The sequence below is a fragment of the Nannospalax galili genome, unplaced genomic scaffold (assembly GCF_000622305.1).
Source record: "Nannospalax galili isolate Female #2095 unplaced genomic scaffold, S.galili_v1.0 scaffold440, whole genome shotgun sequence".
In the NCBI taxonomy this organism is placed as follows: domain Eukaryota; kingdom Metazoa; phylum Chordata; class Mammalia; order Rodentia; family Spalacidae; genus Nannospalax; species Nannospalax galili.
In genome coordinates this window covers 1,485,105-1,506,626 of record NW_008347189.1, presented here as the reverse complement: position 1 = coordinate 1,506,626, position 21,522 = coordinate 1,485,105, and the positions used below count along the sequence as shown (strand labels likewise).

Here is a 21,522-nt window from a genome sequence, read left to right as displayed (position 1 = left end):
GTTGATTCTTTTAGGATCATGATCCTAAATTCCAGACTAAGATCTCTAGTAGTTATCTCCTGAGAAGACGCATCCAAGACCATTGTAATGCTGGACCATTACTTGAAAATCAGTAGTTTAAAAAATTATCACCTCTCCTCTTAGGATACGATCCTCATCAGTTCCTTCTACATTAGTAAACTATACCTCTACCTATGCAGGCCTCAGGCCAGCAGACATCAAGTCCATCTCCCCTCTTCCCGTCAGTTACTGAAGCTTTAAATGTCTGAGTCTTCCAGTCTCACCCTGTTGTCTATCTGTTCCCTTGTTATGCATCCCTCACCTACACACTCAGACTTCCAAACATGCTTCTCTGCCTCAAGTACACAGCCCTCAGTATGCTCCTTTATAGTCTCACCACAATGATTTTTCTGAAAAAGTAACCAAATGACCAGCTACCTATCTGGGATCTTCCAGTAGCTCTGAGAAGTCCCACCCTTCATGTGGTGTTCTGTACTACCGTATCTTTGGCTATAAACCCCGATGTCTTCTATGATACACTTTATTACAACCATGCCCACACCCGAACTCTTACTATGGAAACTCAGGAACTAAGTAGCTATCCAGCTTCTCAAAACTTGCTGTCAGGAATAGGACAGTAACAGACTTAGGGAATCAAGGGACACTTGGCTGTCTCAACATCATTCCCCCACTGCAACATTGCACCTGAGTATGAATACCCTTCTACCTCCCCCTAACCCATCTGACAGGCTCATGGCCACGGACATACTGAAAAACCCCACTAAAAGTCATAGCCCTTCAGAACTACCCATAAAAGATGCCCATTCTGTCCTAGGTGCTCTGATGAACCAGTATAATGCCTACTTACCAACCCTACAGTATTGTAGTTGTCTGTCATTAACATCACAAATCTCACTAATCTGTCATAGCACTGTGCAGAATTAATATTTATGAAAATGACTACTCTGTTCTTACCAATATTAAATATAAAGGAATATAATAAAAATTCAGCCAGTCACCTTCTGGGGATATTTTTAGCTTAGAATTCATTAACTTGCATATTCTTTCAACCAGAAAGCATTGAGACTCATGCTCTGAAGTCATAGGAGGGTGAATAGGCACACAAACTCATGATGCCCAGACTGTGGGTGATCAGTAAAGGCCTCCCAAAGGAGAAGACAGGACTAAACCATGGGAAGGAGCAGCCATGCAAAGAAAGGATAAGGTGGAGGCTGCTCCAAATAAAAAGACTGGTACCTTGAGATAGTGAAAATGGGCCATTGTGACTGATGCATCACAAGAAAGGGGACTATTATGCTATTTGAGTGCCAGAACCCACATAAAAAGCTGAATATCATGGCATACACTTGTAATCTCAGTGCTGGGGAGGCAGACAGTGGATCCTTTGGGCTCATTGGCAAACCAACCTAGGCTACCTGGTGCGTTCCAAGAAACAGAGAACTTGTCTCAGGAAACAAGGTGGAGCAACAAGATAGCTCACCAGATAAGGGCATTTGCAGCCAGGCCTGACAACCTGAGTTTGATCCCTGGGATCCACAGTGGAAGCAAAGAACTGACACACACACACACAACCGCCCCACTTGTCCTCGGATCTCCACATGCATGCCCACATAATCTCCCTCCTCTCCCCCTCAGTAAATGTAATAGAATTTTCTTTAAAAGTGGATGGCACTTGAGGAACAACATTCACTTTGTCCTGCCTCAACATGTACACACACACACACACACACACACAATGCAGACATACACACAAACACATATCCACATGCATACAAAGAAAAGGTGGTCATAATTCCATTTATATTCCAAAAAGAAGACCGCTATACAGAAAAGAGTAAAAAGGAGGGCAAAGGTGTGGGGATGAGGGACATTCAGGAACAGAAGTAGTTACCACAGTTATGTGATCTGAGATTTGTTGGCCTCCATCCTCAATGACAATCTGGAAAGGAAACATAATAGATGGTGGTACTATAACACAGACATTGGGAAGAAGAGATCAAAATACTGGTCTGGGACACCTTGACCTTGATGTACTTGTGAGACAGCCAAGTGTGAAGATACTCAGTGGCTTCGGTGCAAAGCTTAATTTTGGATGAAGAAACCACATCTGGGAGTCATCACCATAGAGAAGAGGATACAGGGATGGTCACAGATTATAGGATCATCACCTAACACAGTGCAAAAGAAAAGAAGGCCGAAGATGGGGCCTTCAGGCACAGAACATTCCAAAGTCAGCCAAAGAAGACAACATGCCTGCAACACAAGCTGAAAAGTACCAGCCAAGGAGCAAACCTAGGTGAGTGCAGTGTCACAGATGCCAAGAACGGAGTGTATACAGGGGTGGTATCAGACCTGAGCTGCCCAGTACACACCTAGGAAATGGACAGAAAATGGCCTTTCAGACACTCATCCTTTTCAGTTTGTTGTCAACGTTGTTGACCTCAGTAGTGAGGCTGTGGAGTGATTGGGAGAGAAGAATGCAAAGAACTTTCATCAGCTTATGCTTCAACACCATTATCTGCCAGGTCCTTAAAACCAGCTAAAAGCTGTCATGTTTGTTATCATAAATCAGGACAAATCAAATGCTGCAGACTCAGGTTTGACTGTTCTCCCATACAGCATTCTTCTGTTGTTAAAAACAAAGATTACTCCTTGATTTTTGTGAATTTTTACTCAAATCAAAATATGTATGGTTCCAGAAGACTCTGAGTCATCCTCACTCAAAAATATTTTCTCAAAGATAGATTTACTAGCTCCTAAAAGTACTTAACTCACTCACAGAGGACCACATACGCATCCCTCACACCTGACATCTGTGGTATTATCCCTATGTAATCTCTTAACAAGAACAAACCTGTAGTTCAGGACAACCAGGTTTATCAAAGGATTTCCCCTATGTTCTGCCTTCATTCTTCATTTGTTATGTTAGAGTCCTACACAAAAGAATCACACTTTATGAAACCCCATATTTCCCAAATTTGCTTCTCTGTTTTTATTTATGGGTAGCGTATGTTAACCTTTATAAACAATTAGGAAACAAGCACTTTGAGAAAATGCTACTCTACAGCTTGTCTAGAAACTTTTCCACTTCTAGAGAACTTAAATTTTATTCCTGAAGGATCTTCTGGGACATTTAACACAGAGTAGACATTCCATCTTAGTGTCATTCAATCCACCTTTTTGTTATTCTCAAATTCCAATTCCAGTCTTCTCTTTTGAAGGGGGAAGAGTACTGAGTCAGGGTCTCACTATGTAGACCTGTCACTACATGACACCTCCTGAGTAATGGAAATTAAAGGCATGTGTTAACCACCCGGCAATTTCAGTCCTCTTAAAGGTTGCTCTTTCCTTCCCCCAAATGACCACAGTATTTTCCAGAATATACCAGTTGCTTTCCTGACTGTCCTTCGTCAGCTGCTCAGCACTGTACAGTGTAAAGTGCCACACAAAGATATTTTTATAACTGACTATGAATTTACGTTTGTGTGGGTTTTTTTTACTTAACATTTTAATGTATCTTTTTAAGTACAAACATAATTCATGGTTTCTTGTGAAAACATGGTAGGATGCTGTATGTACAACTTGTGTATCACTAACACATCTAGACTGTTCCCAGTTTTCCTGCATTTACAATAGAAGAACCATGATTTGTGTACGTGTTCCCAAGGGAAGAAGGAAAAAGCCTTCCTTTTCAGATGTCACTTTTACTTTATCCTTTTACTGTTATTCCCTGCCTGTGGATAATTAAGAAACAACGACGAAAAACCTGGTAACAATCCTGCCAGAAACACAGCTACTCTATTCATTCTTCATGAGCAGAACAGGTTAGCAACAGGTTAACTTCACATTGCCTTGTGAACAGTGCCTGCTAGTAATTCTGTCATCACTTGCAACAAGGAGCAAATTCAGTTATTTCACCCCACATCTTGATGACCTTCTGAATTCCTCTGTGGGTTCCATGCAGAAAGGTGAATCTAAGTGAGAGGGAAAAGTACGGGAGAAGGAAGAGGAGAAGAAGCAAGCTATGGCCAATCCAAAAGAATTATCAGGTCAACTTGAAAAGTGATGCAAAATAAGCAAATGAGCAAATACATACCCACATACCAGTGCATTTTTAATCCTGGAAACTGTATCTTATCTTGAAATAGCTACATTTGAGAATACAGCATTACAAACAGGAAAGGAATGCTTTCAAAATAAGCAAGAAAAGACACACCACCAGAAATGCTAATTTTGTAACTTGAAAAAGTATGGGCAACTGATTTATGTAGACAGTGCTTTTAATACAGTCTCTCCTTCATAAACTAAAGCAACAATCAAAACTACTTATCAGAATCCTTTTTCATTCCATATTCTCGGAACCCACTGTGACACTGTTTAAATGATTCTCTGTTTCTCCAAATGTCTGCTCCTTTATAAGCTATTTAAGTCAAGAGCAGTAATGTGGCTCTAGGCAAACCCACAAAGGGCAGCAGTGTAAAGCACTATCAAGCACAATATGAGCTCACAAAGTCAGACTACAGCACCGCCTGCTGAAGAAGTCCAGGCTTATAAACTGCAATAATCCTAGATAAGGTGAATCACTTTCTGCAGTAGCAACAATCTACTTAATCATCTTTTCTTCATTACAAAACTGCATGAGATAAGAAATGGAAATTACACAAAAATTAAAATTGTTTTAATATCCCTTGGTTTTGAAGGCTAACAATAACTTCCCACAAATACCCAAATCTAACACTCCTATGTCTTATAAAAATGCAATATGTACACATAATCTACCACTTATTCCTATATACCTTAAAACACCTCTATCTAGAGAACCTATAATTCCTAATGCAGTGGACATGTTATATATATTGTTGGTATACTGTACTGTTTAGGGAATAATAACTAGAAAACAGGCTGTGTGTTCAGTTTAGATGCATCTTCATTTAATTTAAAAATTTTCAATCCAGTTGGCTGAATTCAAGGATACAAAAAGCCAAATGTATTTTGACTTTTTTAGACCTGTCCCATAGGCACAAAGATGGTTGAGAAAAGTATTTTAAGCTGGTTACAAGTCTATGGCATATAGCACTTCAGTTATTTCGCTAGAGAGTCACAACTGTGTAACATCCTCTGGCTAAGAGGTGTGGTGAGCATTCACAATTCATTTCTTTGCCTAAACACATTCTTGTAACTTAAAAAATTAAATATAGAAATAAATACTGGATCAGAAGAAAACTTCAGATATCCCATTATTTGTTTCTGGGAACAGTGCTTCTCAGTTATTAAATAATATGTATTTGATTTATTATGAAATTTAATTGGGATTATCTCACTGCTGAAGTTAATTTCCCAAGAGTATATCCTAAATATGTTGCTTTATAATTCAATACATCCTAAATCCTAATAATCTCCACTATCTTCTGAGATTTGCATTATTAATATAAAAATGGCTGTCTTTTTTCTTTTAAGTACTTTTAAGACATGTTAGAGCAAAGGAAGCATCACTGAAGTAAATGTCAGAACAGCTAGTACTTCACAAATTCTTCTCATTAAAAGTGTCACTGTTTGGGCTGGCTATGGCAATGCATGTCTTTAATCCCATCCCAGCACCTGGGAGGCAGAGGCTTATGCATCTCTATGAGTTCAAGGTCAACCTGGTCTACAAAGCCAGGTCAGATGGGGCTACACAGTGAGACCCTTCCTAAAAAAAAAAAAAAGTTTTACTTTACATAACTCATATACTCATATATACAGTTGCGATCGCAACATAGTTATAGTTAATAATGTTTCAATTATTCAGGAGCCTCGGTAATAAGCATTTACTAAACAAGTGAAATACACTAACCATTTGGTAATGGTCTACATAAAAATATACAGTATAATTCCTCTTCATCAGTATAAGGCACTAAATAAAAGTGGCTTTGAAGACCTATTTAGAATTTTGCATTATTTAGGGGATTTATGTATTTATTTATTCTTTGAGACAGGGTCTTACTATGTAGCTGCAAGCTGGCCTGGAACTCCCAAGTACTGGAATTAAAGGTGTGTGCCACCACACCTTGCATACTTTACTTTTTTTCATCTGTAAAATGGGTAGCAGTAGCTGCCTCACATATTTGTAGCAAGAATCAAAGTGAAAGTCCACATGACGAATGTGCAGCAGTGCTGGCCCTGGTAAGTGTTCAGTGAAGGGCTATTACTGTTACTGCTACTGTCCTACACCATCTTGATGAAGTGCCTAACTATGTACTTCTAATGGTACTAAGAAATGAGTCAAAGGATCAGAAAGTAATATTAACAAGTGTACAAATGTAGTGCCATGAGTTTTTCACATACTATTTTTTAACTCCTGAGTACTGGGCTCCTACAACACCAGGGTGAAAATGATCTATAATGTCTGCTATGATCTTTCCTAGAGATCTTGTTGTTTTTCTCCATTTTAACCACATCTTCGAAAATTTCCTTCCTGTTTTCCATATAAGTGGACCATTATGGCTTCTACCATTTCAAAGATAATATGCTAGTACCACCCAAAGCTCAGAGCTTGGCTTTCTCTCCTTTCCATACGTTCTGTAACCTTAACCCTGTTTCATAGCTTCAACCGTATCTTGAGAGCTTAACAAGGGATTTCTAGAGATTTAGTTCAATTTCTCTTTATATGTAAGGAATCTGACAACTACCAAAGTTTAGAATCACATATAGTAAAGCCACAGTGATTTCTCCTGGTGAAGATTCAAATTCTGACCTATAGACTGTACACACTCAGAATACCAGTAGAGTTTCACTACTTGCAAATATTCAACAGTCTAGCAATTCATTACAAAACACAACCACAGTTCTGTCTTGCATTCCTGAGAAGGGAAAAATAACTATGAGCATTGGTACTTACTATTTCTGTTTCAACTGGTTTTTTTTTTTATTGAGCTGTGTTAAGTACTTAAAGAACATTTTATAGTCTATAGTTAATTTCAAGTTAAAAAGTTAATTTCAAGAAATTTTCAAGTCTTACATTAAAAATAAACCTCAACTTTATAAAATGTACACAATATAAACATTCAAATAAATAAGCATTATTTTAACATTTTTAAAAAATATTTTATCATTTTAATTTTATGTGTATGAGTGTATTGCCTGCATGTATATGAGTGCACCTGTGTCGTGCAATGCTGTGGAGGTCAGAAGAGGGCTTCGGATTCCCCTGGAACTGGAGTTAAGGACAGTTCATAGCTGCCATGTAGGTGCTGGGAATCGAACCCAGTTCCTCTGCAAGAGCAGTCAGTGCTCTGAACTGCTGAGCCATCTCTCCAGCCCCATAAACATATTTTTTATAAAATGCAGAAATGATGGAACTTATCTGATAGATCTGAACATTAATAATTACCTTACTTAGTGAAAGTTCACTAAATATTGGTGGGTATATGAAAGTTTAGAAGACTGGATTATCAAAGTATACTTTGATAATAAGTTTATTCAGCCAGGTATTGTATGGCTTTCAAAGATGAATTAAGACAGTACCTAACTTTGAAGCTTATCACCTTACAGGCTGTGAAACAACTGTGTTCCTGTATGCATTTAGAAACCGACAGGCGATTCTCCTGTTACTAGTGAACTGGAAAATGAGTAGCAAAGGCAAAAGCCACTAAGCAGTTCTGAAAAAAACAGTTTACCCCTCCAAAAGCATGCAAGAACATAAATTCACCAAAAGAGTGTAAGAACTCAAACTGCCAATTCTAGTTTTGTAAGTTTTCACAAAAGAGAGCTTCTAGGTGTTGAAATTTCAAAGATATATAGTCTTGCATAATCTAAATAATAACTTGAACTTCATATTCAAATTTGCAGGCAATATCCAACAGGTTTTTTTCATTGGCTAGATGTCCATATATTTGCTACAAATGATTTTAAATACTTGGTCTTTTTGAGACAGGGTCTCCCTGTAGCCCCAGCTGGCCTTGAACTCACAGAGATCTGCCTTCCTCTGCCTCCTGAGTGCTAGGATTAAAGGTGTGCACCACCACGCCCAGCATTAAATACTTCATCTTTAAAAGTGGGATCTTGCCGGGCGTGGTGGCACACGCCTTTAATCCCAGCACTTGGGAGGCAGAGGCAGGAGGATCTCTGTGAGTTCAAGGCCAACCTGGCCTACATAGTGAATTCCAGGACAGCTGGGGCTACAGGGAGACCCTGTCTCAAAAAGGCCAGAAAAAAAAAGTGGGATCTTAGTTAATGCTTCACTATTTTAAATACTGCAAAATAAGTACTCTTAAGTGAATGGACCTTCAGAAACTAGACCAAAAGTTCAAAACATTCATAAACCCCCTCTGCAAGGAGAAATACTGCACCATCTGTCTATATCATCATTCTTCTAATCAGGTTTGCACTCAGAGGGCAGTTGGTACAATTCTAATCATGTAAGAAGCTTCTAGTAAGAAAATTCTGTTTTGCTGTTCTTTTCTTTGCTATCAGATTATAGAGGCTAAATGGCTTGAAACTGCTATTATAATTACATGCCCTTTGTCTCATCACTCAGACAGGAGGGAGGGGCTGTGAGGCTTTAAAGCTCATTCGAATTGGTAACATACTGCCTGCCATCATTTCTCAGCAATGTATCATGTTAGGCCTAAGGATTAGTGGATTGGGAAAAGGTTTTAACAAAGTCTCACCTATGGCTTTCAGAGCAGGCCAAGTGACAGGGTCCAAGTAGATGAAAACGATAAAGCCGTGAGCAGTATCTCCAAACAAAAGATGCTATAAACTGCCCATTCTATTTTGGGACTCGATTCACACTATACATTCTTATTTTAAATTACTTAACCCCTTTTTTGCTACTTCTACACACCAGTTTAGAATCACAATTGGACTCCTATTTATGAATTATGTGACCTAAAGCAAGTAACTAAACTCCTCTGAACCTCAGTTTCTATAGTATGTGCAGCAGCAGAATTTAATATATGGTAACTGACATTGCTAACATCTTGAAATAGAAAATTTCTTGACCCTCATGAATTATAAACTAAATCTAAAGGAATAAACTTAGACCCCCTAATCATCTTACAAGATGGCTGGTATTTAGACCCAAAGCAATTCATTAAATCTGAGCCAAAATAAAAATAAAATGTAATATAAGAAATCTAAATGAAGGAGTTAATATAAACCATATATCAAAAAAAAACCCTTTCAAATACAATTTTAGCAATTTATTAACCCTTGATATGTTTCGGAATTTGTTTTTAATAAAACAGGGCCATCTTGTAGTATAATATAATCACATATCCTATGTGGTACAAACTACTGGTAAAATAATGCCCTGAGAAAGGAGATGACTCAGAAATGACTACTGTATTCGTGTTTTGTTTTGATTTTCAGACATACAAGCCTTGAATTTGAGTCCTCCCACTTCAGCCTCTTGGGCACTGGGATTGCAGGGTGCGCCACCTCCACCTCACCTGGCTGAACACTACTTCTACATGCTTTTTCAGGTGGGTACTGCATTCAATCATCATCTCACTGCGCCCAGCACAGCATTTCTGCTGGTAACATGAGAATCATTAGTTGGGAAGAAAATAAATGACATAATCTTGACTCAAAAAAACTTACAGATACCAGAGAAAACTTAGTATGATTGCAGCTAATTATAAACTATATCTGTATTCAAATTAAGAGTACGTTTAACAATAATATGATCTTTACTGAATAACAAGCCAACAAAGTCTTACTTTCACTTTGTTTAGAACTTGTGAGAAATTAGAAGTATTTGAACTGAATGGTAAACAGCATATTAAAATGTATGAGCTAAAACTAACAATGCTTAAAAAGAAATCTGCAGGTTAAATATCTGTACTTTAAAAGCATCAGAGTAGGGGATGAAGAGATGGCTTAGTGGTTAAGAGTACTGGCTGCTCTTTGCAGAAGACCCCAGTTTCAATCCCAGCACCCACATGGAGGCTAATAACCATCCCAACTCCAGTTCCAGGGGCTCCAATGCCCTCTTCTGTTCTCCATGGGTACTGCATGACATGGGTGCACTTACATACAAGCAGGCAGAACACTCATACACATAAAATAAAAATAAACAACCCCAAACAAACAAAAAACTCAGTGTAGGGCCAGCAAGATGGCTCAGCAGATAAGAGCACTTGCCACCAAGCCTGGAAACCTGAGTTTGATCCCTGGAACCTAACATGGTGGACAGAAAAGACAGCTTCTGTAAGTTGTCTTCTGACCTTCATTATACATGCTCCCCCCAAACACCCAAAATAAAAATAAAATAAAGGTTAAAAAAATTAAATCTGTATAGGACAGAGAGGTAGCTCAGCATTAGAGCACTTGCCTAGTATGTACAAGGCCCCGAGTCCGTCCCCAGCACTGGGGTAAAAACATAAAATCAAGTGTGTAAGCCTTGTTTGAGAAGCTAGACATATTTATTATATGAAAATAATATATTTGCAAGTTATTCTCAAAGTACAGAGATGGGGAAAATTATAGTCTAAATCAATGAATTAAAAGAGCAGACAAATGCCGGGTACGGTGGTGCATGCCTGTAATTCCAGCACTTGGGAGGCAGAGGCAGGCGGATCTTTGTAAGGCCAACCTGGCCTCCGTAACAAATCCAGGCTGGCTATGGCTATAGAGAGACCCTGTCTCAATAAGACCAAAAAAACAAAAACCCAAAAACGAAAACAAACAAAAAGAGCACAATTAAACCCTTATCAATAAAACCTAGTGTCTTACACAAAATAGGCAATTTTCCTAGGGAGAAAAAAAATATTCCAAAATTTATACTCAAAAAAAAAAAAAGACAAAACTCCCAAAACTTGAATATCTTGGAAAACTTGGAAAAACTTGAATATCTAAGAGCATTTTATCTGTTAACAAAATTAACTATGTACTGAAAAATCCAAAAAGAAAACTTAAAGCTCAGGTTGTTTCAAGGTGAATTCTACTACATATTTTAAAAACAAAAAATCATAAATCATGCACTAAGGCTTACAAAATACAGAAGCAACATTACCTACGACATTTTAAAAAGCCAGCATAACTGGAATAAAAACGTGATGAAGACACTGTAAGAACAGAACCAAAGTTTGATATCCTTTCTGAATTAAAAAGCCTTTAAAACACTGAAACCAGCAATATTCTTTTCATTAAAATACATTATGGTGAAGTTCAGTTATACAAGGAAGTCAGGGTTGATTTGGCCCTTCCCAAGTCTCCTTTTCTCTAGTTCCCATAATATTTTCCCCTCAGTCATCTATATCAAGTTAAAGGACTCTGTACCTGGAGAACATTATGTTTGATAAGCAGAATTCTTTACATCCTTCAAGTTCAGTTAGTTCAGTTTATAAGCTACCTTCTTTGTTTTTCTTTTTAAATTTTTTTTATTTTGCATACTTTTAATTTCAGAAAAAAAAAAAAACACAATACACAACACCCAACCCTGCTATTTAGTGAGGGAGGGAATTTTCCTGCCTTAAGACACCAACAAAGACAGGAGAGTAACCACTAAGACAGCAGCAGAAAGGCGGGTGGGTCAGGCTGCTGGGGGAGCCGCTCACAGCAGGACTATACAGGGGGCAGGGCTTCCAGGTGGGAACTCTAATCTACTTCTTCCATGCAAGATGCATCCTCATCACCCTCGAGTGGGGGATTTCATCAGGAACAGCAGCACTGGGCTCCTCTGCTGCCACCTCATCTTCATCAATGTCCAGGCCTAGTTTGATCATGTGGTAGATGCAGTTGGAGTGGGTCTGGGGATCCTCAAGGGAGAAACCAGAGGACAGCAGAGCGGTTTCGAACAGCAGCACCACCAGGTCTTTGACAGCCTTGTCATTTTTGTCCGCCTCAGCCTTCTGCCATAGGGTCTCCATGATGGGGCGGTCAGGGTTGGTCTCCAGTTGCTTTTTGGCCATCATGTAGCCCATTGTAGAATTGTCTTGAAGTGCCTGTGCCTTCATGATCTGCTCCATGTTGGCTGTCCAGCCATAGGTGCTGGTCACAATGCAGCAGGGCGAAGACACAAGCCTAATGGAGATTGTCACCTTCTCAACCTTCTTATCCATGATTTCCTTCATGAGCTTGCAGAGATTCTCAAACCTGGCCTTGCTCTCCTCCATTTTCTTCTTCTTCTCCTCATCCTCTGGAAGTTCCAGGCCCTCCTTGGTCACAGAGACCGGGCTCTTCCCATCAAACTTCTTCAGCTGCTGCACACAGTACTCATCAATAGGCTCAGTCATATATACCACTTCAAAGCCCTGCTTCCGCATACACTCCGCAAAGGCAGAGTTGGCCACCTGCTCTTAGCTCTCACCAGTGATGTAGTAGATGGAATTCTGTGTCTCCTTCATGCTAGACACATATTTTGACAGGGAAGTCATCTCATCTCCAGACTGAGGTGTGATAGCACAGTAGCTCTGAGAGGCGTTGCCGATTGGTGGAGTCTTCATGGATTCCAAGCTTTAGATTCTTAGAGAATGCCTCATAGAATTTCTTGTAGTTCTCTTTGTCTTCTGCCAGTTCAGAGAAGAGCTCAAGGCACTTCTTCACAATGTTTTTGCAAATGACTTTCAGGATTTTACTCTGCTGGAGCATTTCTCGGGAGATGTTCAGGGGTAGATCCTCAGAGTCAACCACACCATGGATAAAATTCAGATATTCTGGTATCAACTCATCACAGCTGCCCATGATGAACACACGAAAGACAGAGTTTGATCTTCTTCTTCTTGTTCTCAAAGAGGTCAATGGGAGCTCACGGAGGGATGAAGAGCAATGCCCTGAATTCCAGCTGACCTTCCACAGAGAAGTGCTTGACTGCCAAGTGGTCTTCCCAATCATTGGTAAGGCTCTTACAGAATTCACCGTATTCCTCCTGAGTGATATCATGTGGGTTTCTGGTCCAAACGGGTTTAGTCTTGTTCAGTTCTTCCTGTCAATGTATTTCTCCTTGATCTTGGTTTTCTTCTTCTTATCTTTGCTACTGTCATCAACCTCGTCTGATCCCACAGCTTCAATCTTGGGCTTTTCCTCATCGTCCTTATCTTCCTCCTCTTTCTCACCTTTCTCTTCCTCATCATCACTTACCTCCTTCTCTCATTCTTTCTCCAAATAGAGTGTGATGGGATAGCCTATGAACTGTGAGTGCTTCTTCACCACTTCCTTGACCCTCCTCTCCTCCAAGTACTCTGTCTGGTCTTCTCTAAGGTGAAGGATCACTTTGGTGCCCCAACCAATAGGCTTACCATGGTCTGTGGTGCGTACAGTGAAGGATCCACCCACAGAGGACTCCCAGGCATACTGCTCATCATCATTGTGCTTTGTGATAACAACCACTTTCTCTGCCACTAGATAGGCAGAATAGAATCCAACACCAAACTGCCCAATCATGGAGATGTCTGCACCAGCCTAGAGAGCCTCCATGAAAGCCTTAGTGCCAGACTTAGCAATGGTTCCCAAATTATTTATGAGGTCCGCCTTGGTCATGCCAATGCCTGTGTCCCCCAGAGTCAGGATGCGTTCCTGAGGGTTGGGGATAATGTCAATTTTCAGCCCTTTACCGCTGTCAACTTGGAAGGGTCTGTTAGGCTCTCATAGCGAATCTTGTCCAAGGCATTAGAAGCATTAGAGATCAACTCCCGAAGAAAAATAATTTCCTTGTTTGAATAGAAAGTATTGATGATAAGGGACATGAGTTGAGCAGTTTCTGCTTTCAGGCAAAGGTCTCTACCTCCTCCTCTCCATGGTACACTTCCTCAGGTGCCTTGAGGGGAAAGCGTGAAGTCATAGAGAGCAGGGTGGGCCCGGACCATGTCCAACTCACACGCAGCACCCAGGCTGCAGGGATGACTCGAACAAAATTTATTGTTTTTATTTTATGTGTATGAGTGTATTGCCTGCATGTATGTAAATGTACCCTGTACAATGTACACAAGAGGCCAAAAGAGGGTGTCAGATGCCCTGGATCTGAAGTTACAGGTGGTTGATAAGCCAGCATGTGGGTGCTGGGAACTGAACTTCGGTTCTCTACAAGAGCAGTCAGTGTTCTTAACTGCTGAGCCATCTCTCCAGCCCTATAAACTACCTTCTTTGGGAAGCAAAAGATTAACATTCATTTGTTGAAATTCTTAAAATGGAAAATAAAAGAAAAACCATAATGAAATGTGAAAAACTATTCTCAGAGAAATGAAAATATATTACTTCAGGGCTGGAGAGATGGCTCAGTGGTTAAGAGCAAGAGCTGCTTTTGCAGAGGACCTGGGTTCAGTCCCCAGCACCAACTTGGCAGCTAACAACTGTCTGTAACTCCAGTTCCATGGGATCCGATGCCCTCTTCTGACCTCTGTGGGCATTATATGACACAGGTGCACTTACATATATGCAGGTAATACATTTGTACACATAAAATAAAAATAAAAAAAATATTTTGAAAATAGGCTGCATCAAGAAATAGTAAGATGACATTTGCAATTAGAAATGCTATAAAGTTAAGAGAATTTCTAAGATGCAAATACAAAAAAATGTAGAGAAAGGTTTTTTAAAACTAAAACAGTCAATTCATGATGCACAATATCCTAGTAACAGAATTTACAAAACAAAAAGATATGAGAAAATAATGTGTTTACAGTAGGTCTTCTGTACAATGAATACAAAAGATTTTAAAGATAAAATATCTTAAAATGTTTCAATTTAGGCCAGGCATGGTAGCACACACCTTTAATCCTAGTGCTTGGGAGGCAGAGGCAGGCAAATCTCTGTAAGTTTGAGGCTAGCCTGGTCCACATAGAGAGCTCCAGGCCAACTAGGGATACAGGGAGTCCCATCCTCAAAAAAAAAAAAAAAAAGTTTCAACTTATTAAGATACTAAAAATGGCCATGGAGAAACAGAGGGGATTTGGGATGACAGAGGCAGGTCAGTCATCAGGATGGTTTCAGTTTTCTCCACAACCATATGAGAAAGTAGAAGACAATGAAGCACTGCTCTGCAATCCAGGAAAATCCGAGCACTCAGGAGGCTGGGGCAGCAGGAGCTCATGTATGAAGCCAGCCTGGGCTACATAGCAAGATAATGCTTCTCCCCCATCTCCCCTAAAAGAGAAATCATAGAAAAAAAATTGCATGCACCTATAATTATTTCCCCAACCAAACTGTCAATCAAGTGTCAGTTTGGGGAAAGGAGCTAAGCTGAGGCAACAAAGTCTAAAACTTACCCTATCATTATACACTGTCAAGAAAAATCTAGAAGGGATTCTTCACAAGTAGATGAAAAAAGAGCAAAGGAAATCCTGGAATTTCCAGGAAGAATAAAGAGTGAAAGAAAACGCTCGGATAGGAGAATGTGGCAAGCCCAGAAAGCAGTCAATTCACACCTCAGAGTCCCAATGAGAGACTGAACCAAGCAAAATTGAAGTCTTAATTTGGGAGGAATTTATATTTCCAAATGTAGACGAATTAATGATAGGGTACAAAATAAGCAAACAAAATCAGAGTAATTATAAACATAGTAACCAACTCCAGAGAAAACAAAGCCTTACAGAAGGGATGTGACTGCGGTATGCTGAACTTAAGAGGCGAGGAATCTACACGCTCAAAAACTGCACATAGGCTGGCTGGGCAGATGGCACAAAAGCTAAAAGCGCTTAGCACACAAGTGTGAGGAACCAGAGTTCAGATCCCCAGAACACATGTAAAAGCTTGTGATAGCCCCTGTATCTCAAAGGACAGTAGGTGAAAACGGGATTCCCCAGAGCAAGCTGGCCAGTGAGATGAGCCAAAATAGTGAGAGAGGACAAAATAGCTCAGTGAGAGGCTTTGCCTCAATATGTAAGTTGAAGAGTGATCAAAGACACCCAAGCATGCATATGCGGGGAGAGAAAGAGACACACACACACACACACACACACACACACACACACAGAGAGAGAGAGAGAGAGAGACAGAGAGACAGAGAGAGAGACAGAGACAGAGAGAGAAACAGAGAGACAGAGACAGAGACAGAGACTGACTGTACACACATATTCAACCACAACCTCTTGAGTCATACTGTGCTCAGGGATGGGAGGAAAAGATAGCCATAAAATCCACCACGCATCAGTTAGCAACTGGACTCCTTGCTGAGAAATGCAGTTAGTCCTTTTCATGAGAACATTTGATGGTATTTTTTTTTAAATATTTTTTATTTATTTTTATGTGTATGAGTGTATTGCTAGCATGTATGTAAGTGCACCTGTGTCATGTAGTGCCCACAGAAGATAGAAGAGGGCATTGGATCCCCTGGTACTGGACTTACAGAAAGTTCTTAGCTGCCATGTGGGTGCTGGGATTCAAACCTGGGTCTTCTGCAAAAACAGCCAGTGCTCTCAACCACTAAGCTATCTCTCCAGCCCCTTGATGGTGTATTTATAAAAGATAACTATTGCTGGGTATGGTGGCACACACCTTTAGTCCCAGCACTCGGGAGGCAGAGGCAGGCAGATCTCTGTGAGTTCAAGGCCAGCCTGGTCTACATAGTGAGTTCTAGGCCAGCTGGGGCTATGGGGAGACCCTGTCTCAAATATACAATTATTATCATAAGTATAGATGTACTTTTTAAGGGAGAGGGGGTTTGTTTTAGCTCACAGTTCCAGGTACAGTCCAACATGGTAGGGAAGTTAAGGCAACAGAAGCTTTACGCAGCTGGTTACATTACACAATCAGGAAACAGAAAGATGAATGCAAGCTAGTATTAGGTTTACTTTCTCTATTTTATACAGTCCAGGAAATGGCCCTGAGTCTCCTCATATCCATTAACATTATCAAAATAATCCTCTACAAGCCTATGTCCCAGTATATGTATTAGTTAAATGCTGGAGGTCAAAGACAGGGCCTTATGCACACTATCACAGGCTTCACCACTGAGCTACCGTGGGTGGCAGTCATGTACTTGGTCCTTCATTGACCAAAATATTGTTATGTGGCACACAACTGCATAAGTGTAGGTGAATTTATGCATATGAGAAGGGCTAGCAGTATAATTAGCCTAAATCTCTACTTCCCAAATAGGAACTTTACACATACTATCTAAAATCAGTATGGGAGGAGGTTAAAAAAAAATAATAAGCATTATATATTAAAATATCAAAACTGAAAAATTATCTCTAGGTAGTTTTAACAGGGAAAAGGAAGGAAGGGTCAGGGAAGATTTTTTTTCATTATAATACTAAATTTGACTTTTAAACTACCTGCATTTTTAAAAAATTATTATTATTACAAATCATGTGTATGTGTGTTGGTATGTTCATGTGAATCAGGTGCCTGTGAAGATCACAGGTGTTGGATCTCCTGTAGCTGGAGATTTAGGCAGTTGTGAGCCACAATGTGGGTGCTGGGAACCCAACTCTGGTCCTCTGCAAGAACAGTAAGCCCTCTTAACTGCTGCGTCATCGTCCCACATTTATTATTTAAATTTAAAAAATTGAAAATCATTTTATAAAATGTTAAACTGAAGAAAATAAAATGGAAAAAAAAATTCAAGATTTAAAGTTCTAAGAGGGCTTGGAAGCTCTGGTAGGATGCTTGTTTAGTACACATAAGGTCCAGAGTTTGATTCCTATCATCTCAATTAGCTAATTAATTAGTTAATTAATTTCTAACAATTCTTTTTCTTTTAAAATAAAATGAATGTTCTCTGGGGTGGCATATGCCTGCCATCCCTGTACTGGGGAGGCTGAAGCAGGACAAGGATCTCAAGTTTGTGGCCAACATAGTCTACATTCCAAGACAATAATAAACACAGCAAATAAATAAACAGCACAATTCCCTAGCAAAACCAGTATAAGGAACACTAGATTTAGGACCATGGTTCTTCTTAAATACAAATTAGCATTGGACCTAACAGTAACTTTTTAACAGCATTCCAATGCATAATTGTATTAATTTTATTTCAAGCAGTACTGTCCATGCTTTACTTAGAATTAAATTCTGTGCAGTAATTGTCAACTTACAAATTCAAGTACAATGGCTGACACCACATCTACTAATTCTATATTACACATGTACTCACACTTAGAAAATCTTCAGGTGCTTACTTGCTCTCACCATGCTAGATGGAATGTCGTTTTATTGGAGATAATTCTTTCTCATTTTCCCTCTCCCAACTTTTCCCATAAAGTTTATGAGGAGGTTAATTCAGTAATTTCATCTCTTTTACTGATAGAGGAAAATGAATGCCCCCAATACCTAATTTTTACCTAAAATTATATACAGAAGTATTTCTGTTTTTACTATTTTATTCATTATTTTAATCTTATGCATATGAGTGTAATTGCCTGCAAATATGTAAGTGCTCCTGTGTTGTGCAGTGCCCATAGAGGTCAGAACACAGTGTCAAATTCCCCTGGAACTGGAGTTACTGGCAGCTGTTAGCTACCATGTGGGTGCTGGGAATCAAACCCAAGTTCTCTGCAAGGGCAGCCAGTACTCTTAGCCGCTGAGCCATCTCTCCAGCTGCTCAACAACAAAGCATTTCTAAGCATTTTAATATATAGGCCAATGATATCTACTTAAGATTTTTATTTTAGTTATACTTTGGATCTACAAAGTAGAAAATTAACACTGCTATCATAATGTTCACTTTTTCCTCTCTCTAAGGCACATTTTTCCTAGGCCTATTCCCCACTTTACATAATTTTTCATAATCAAGCCATTCCAATATTAATGTTCACAATTTTTTTTAGGCTTTGAAGGGAAGATATTAATAGCAAGGGGCATTTTTATCATCTCCTACTAAGAAGTATTATAAGTACTTTTTATGGATACCCATAATGTTTTCATACAGCGACTATGAAGTTACTATTGGGTTGGTTACAGGGCAAGATCAAACACAAGTCACATTTCCAACCATCACTAAGCTTCAAGTCTAATAGAGAATGTACACAAAGTTAAATAAAACAACAATGACAATCAAGCTCAAATTTGTGAGCATATTGCTAATTACAAAATCCTTAAGTCAATGTCAAAATCAGGGTTTCTGTAGAAAAGAGCTTTCCCCAATTCTTGACCGCAGGCTCACTCTCCCAGGGTACCTCAGAAGTGGTCTGCATGGTTATGTGCAAGTCTGCAGAGGATAATGGAGCTAGAGGGGTTCAGGAGCTAAAATTGAAACAGCTTCCTGCAACCTGCATTAGCAGCTCACAACATTGAGTGCTACGATTCTTAAAACTATGGTGGAGTATTTTGAAATTAAAGAAAAATAATGCCCTTTTGACTTATATAGTAGGAGTGTGAGGAACCACATCTAAACAGATGAAGTCGATCCACATAGCTTTCCCCACCAAGGATGCTGTGTCATCTAGGAAAGTGACAATGAGAAGGCAGCAAGGAGAAATGGGAGTAATACGGACTGTGCCCAGTAACTGCAAAGAGCAAGATAAATGACAGCAATTAAAAACTCTCCTGATCAGTGTACTCTATTGGACAATTACTTTGAAATTATTAATAAAAATATTTTTATGTAGTGAATAGTATTAGCATTTAACTTCTGACCTGAAATCAAAAGGATGGATATGAGAGTAGGTAAAACAAAATGATTGTGCCAAATACAAAATTATTAATATTTTTAAAGTACAATCGTGAGAGTATATAAGCTAGAAAAAGATCTAATTTCTAAGTAGAAGCTAAATATTAAATTATTTTAAATGTATTTAAATATGAGATATATTTTCATGCATGGTTTAAAAATAATAACCAGTGAAAAGAGTAATGTTTCCACTATGTAAATCAGCATCTTTCCATATTGGCAAAGGTACAATAACTCAGTGGCTCAAACAACAGGAAGACTAGGATGGCTAACAGTTAAGATAATTTTCTATTCTACTTTCTACCTAACACCTAATTCTTCTCTTTTAAAGTAGAACAGTTTTGCTACCTTGTTCTTTTATTTTCAATGATAGTGGTGTTAGACATGTAACTTGCCTGAGTGAGAAATGAAAGGAACAGAACCAAAAGGATCCTCTGGAGGATGGTAATGTGGAGCAGAGAGTGGGTCTATATTCTTATCTGAGGATGCTCTCTCCTCGAGCCTGTCTGTAAAAATAAGATGAAACAAAACAAAAATAACATAAAATAAAGATGGTTTTAAATCAAAAGTGAAATACAGTATAAATCAACATAAAAATTAAACAAAGCAACAGCCTTTTGGAAAAATATGTCATAGCCCCATTATTCTAAGTATTGAGGCTTAATCTAAAGTTAATATATATTTGTTGTTACAAAAGCAAGTTTAAGAATATAATCAGTGCTAGCCTTTATTAAATAAATTTACTTACTAAACTAATTCACTTAATACCAGCTACCTATAATTTGCAATATATTGAACTTAGTTTAAACCCTGCTTATTAACAAAGACATAGTCAGCAGACTTCCATCAAAAATCTATAGAATACTGCAAATGGTTGTTCATAAGATAGGTAAATCCTAGTTCTCAATAGTCACAAAAATTAACATTATTCATTTCTTATATTTTATACTATCAAACCACACACACACACACACACACACACACACACACACACACAGAGTTTATTTATTCATACAACAAATATCTGAGTATTTAGTATGTACCAAGCACTCTTCTGGGCAATTGGCATGTAACATCAAACAAAATAAAGACCCCTACCCTCATGTAGTTTATATGCTTAAGTGGAAAAAAAAAATAGGCATTATAAGAAATGTATGCGGTATGTTAAAAACTTGTAAGCTATAGAGAAAAATGTAGGGCAGACTAAACGGAATTAGAGTGGGCAATTACAAAGAGCAATTCTACTAATTACAGGGCTTGAAAAGACAACAGAGACTGGGGGTGTAAAGTCTGGAAAGAGCATCCAGGAAGAAAACAGAAACAGGCTGAAGGCAGCAGGCCTGGCATGTTTGAAAGAATTCATGTATCTTCATTCCCTAGAAATGGTGATACTCCCGTTCTTAAACAGCTCCTATAGCAGACATTTATTTATAAATCAACTAAGAACTTGCTGATATTTTTTTACACTGCCTCTTTCCTGATTCTTAGCAATCAAAATTATACTGTTTGAGACATTATGAAAGACATTTTAGGGATTCCTAGGAATAGGTCTTTCTTCTGTAGCCATTTAAGGAATCCTAATCCCTGTTTACACTAGCTTATTTTCATGAATTCTTTGAGTAATTTATGTTGTATTCAATTAATTTTAAGGACTGGAGGTTGGGGGAGGAATTCAAATAGAATTACAAATCCTAAAAATGAATGTTTCAAAATAAAGCAGAAAGCCCCTAATAAGACAATGTCCCGAATAATAATTTTGTAATTTAATGTGTACTCCCAGACACTGCTGGCCTAAGGAAATTACTCTTGAGAGGCAGAGCCCTGGAGGGGGTAATATCCTGAATACTTTTCATACGAAAAACTCATTTTTTAAAACGCCTGAAACAAGGGATCAACTACCAGATTTTTTTTTTTTTTTTTTTTTTTTTTTTTTTTTTTTTTTTTTTTTTTTTTTGAAAGGGTTTCCCCTT

The 21,522-nt window shown here is 38.7% G+C and overlaps 2 protein-coding genes and 1 pseudogene across 3 annotated transcripts in view; 1 reads left to right on the top strand and 2 right to left on the bottom strand.

Moving 5' to 3' along the window:
* Paqr3 (progestin and adipoQ receptor family member 3) overlaps positions 1 to 9,469 on the top strand; it is a 36,738-nt gene extending 27,269 nt beyond the window's left edge. The window contains exon 7 of the mRNA XM_029568593.1: positions 9,373 to 9,469. The gene's annotated coding sequence lies outside the window, so the exon portion shown is untranslated. The remainder of the gene's footprint in view (positions 1 to 9,372) is intronic.
* Positions 1 to 21,522, bottom strand: part of Bmp2k (BMP2 inducible kinase) — a 133,142-nt gene that overhangs the window by 6,587 nt on the left and 105,033 nt on the right. The window contains exon 15 of the mRNA XM_008843694.3: positions 19,948 to 20,058. Within this exon, the coding sequence (XP_008841916.1) occupies positions 19,948 to 20,058 (111 nt within the window). The remainder of the gene's footprint in view (positions 1 to 19,947; positions 20,059 to 21,522) is intronic.
* Positions 11,587 to 13,783, bottom strand: LOC103742627 (annotated as a pseudogene). Its single transcript, XR_001872697.2, has one exon. The product of XR_001872697.2 is annotated as a heat shock protein HSP 90-beta pseudogene (transcript).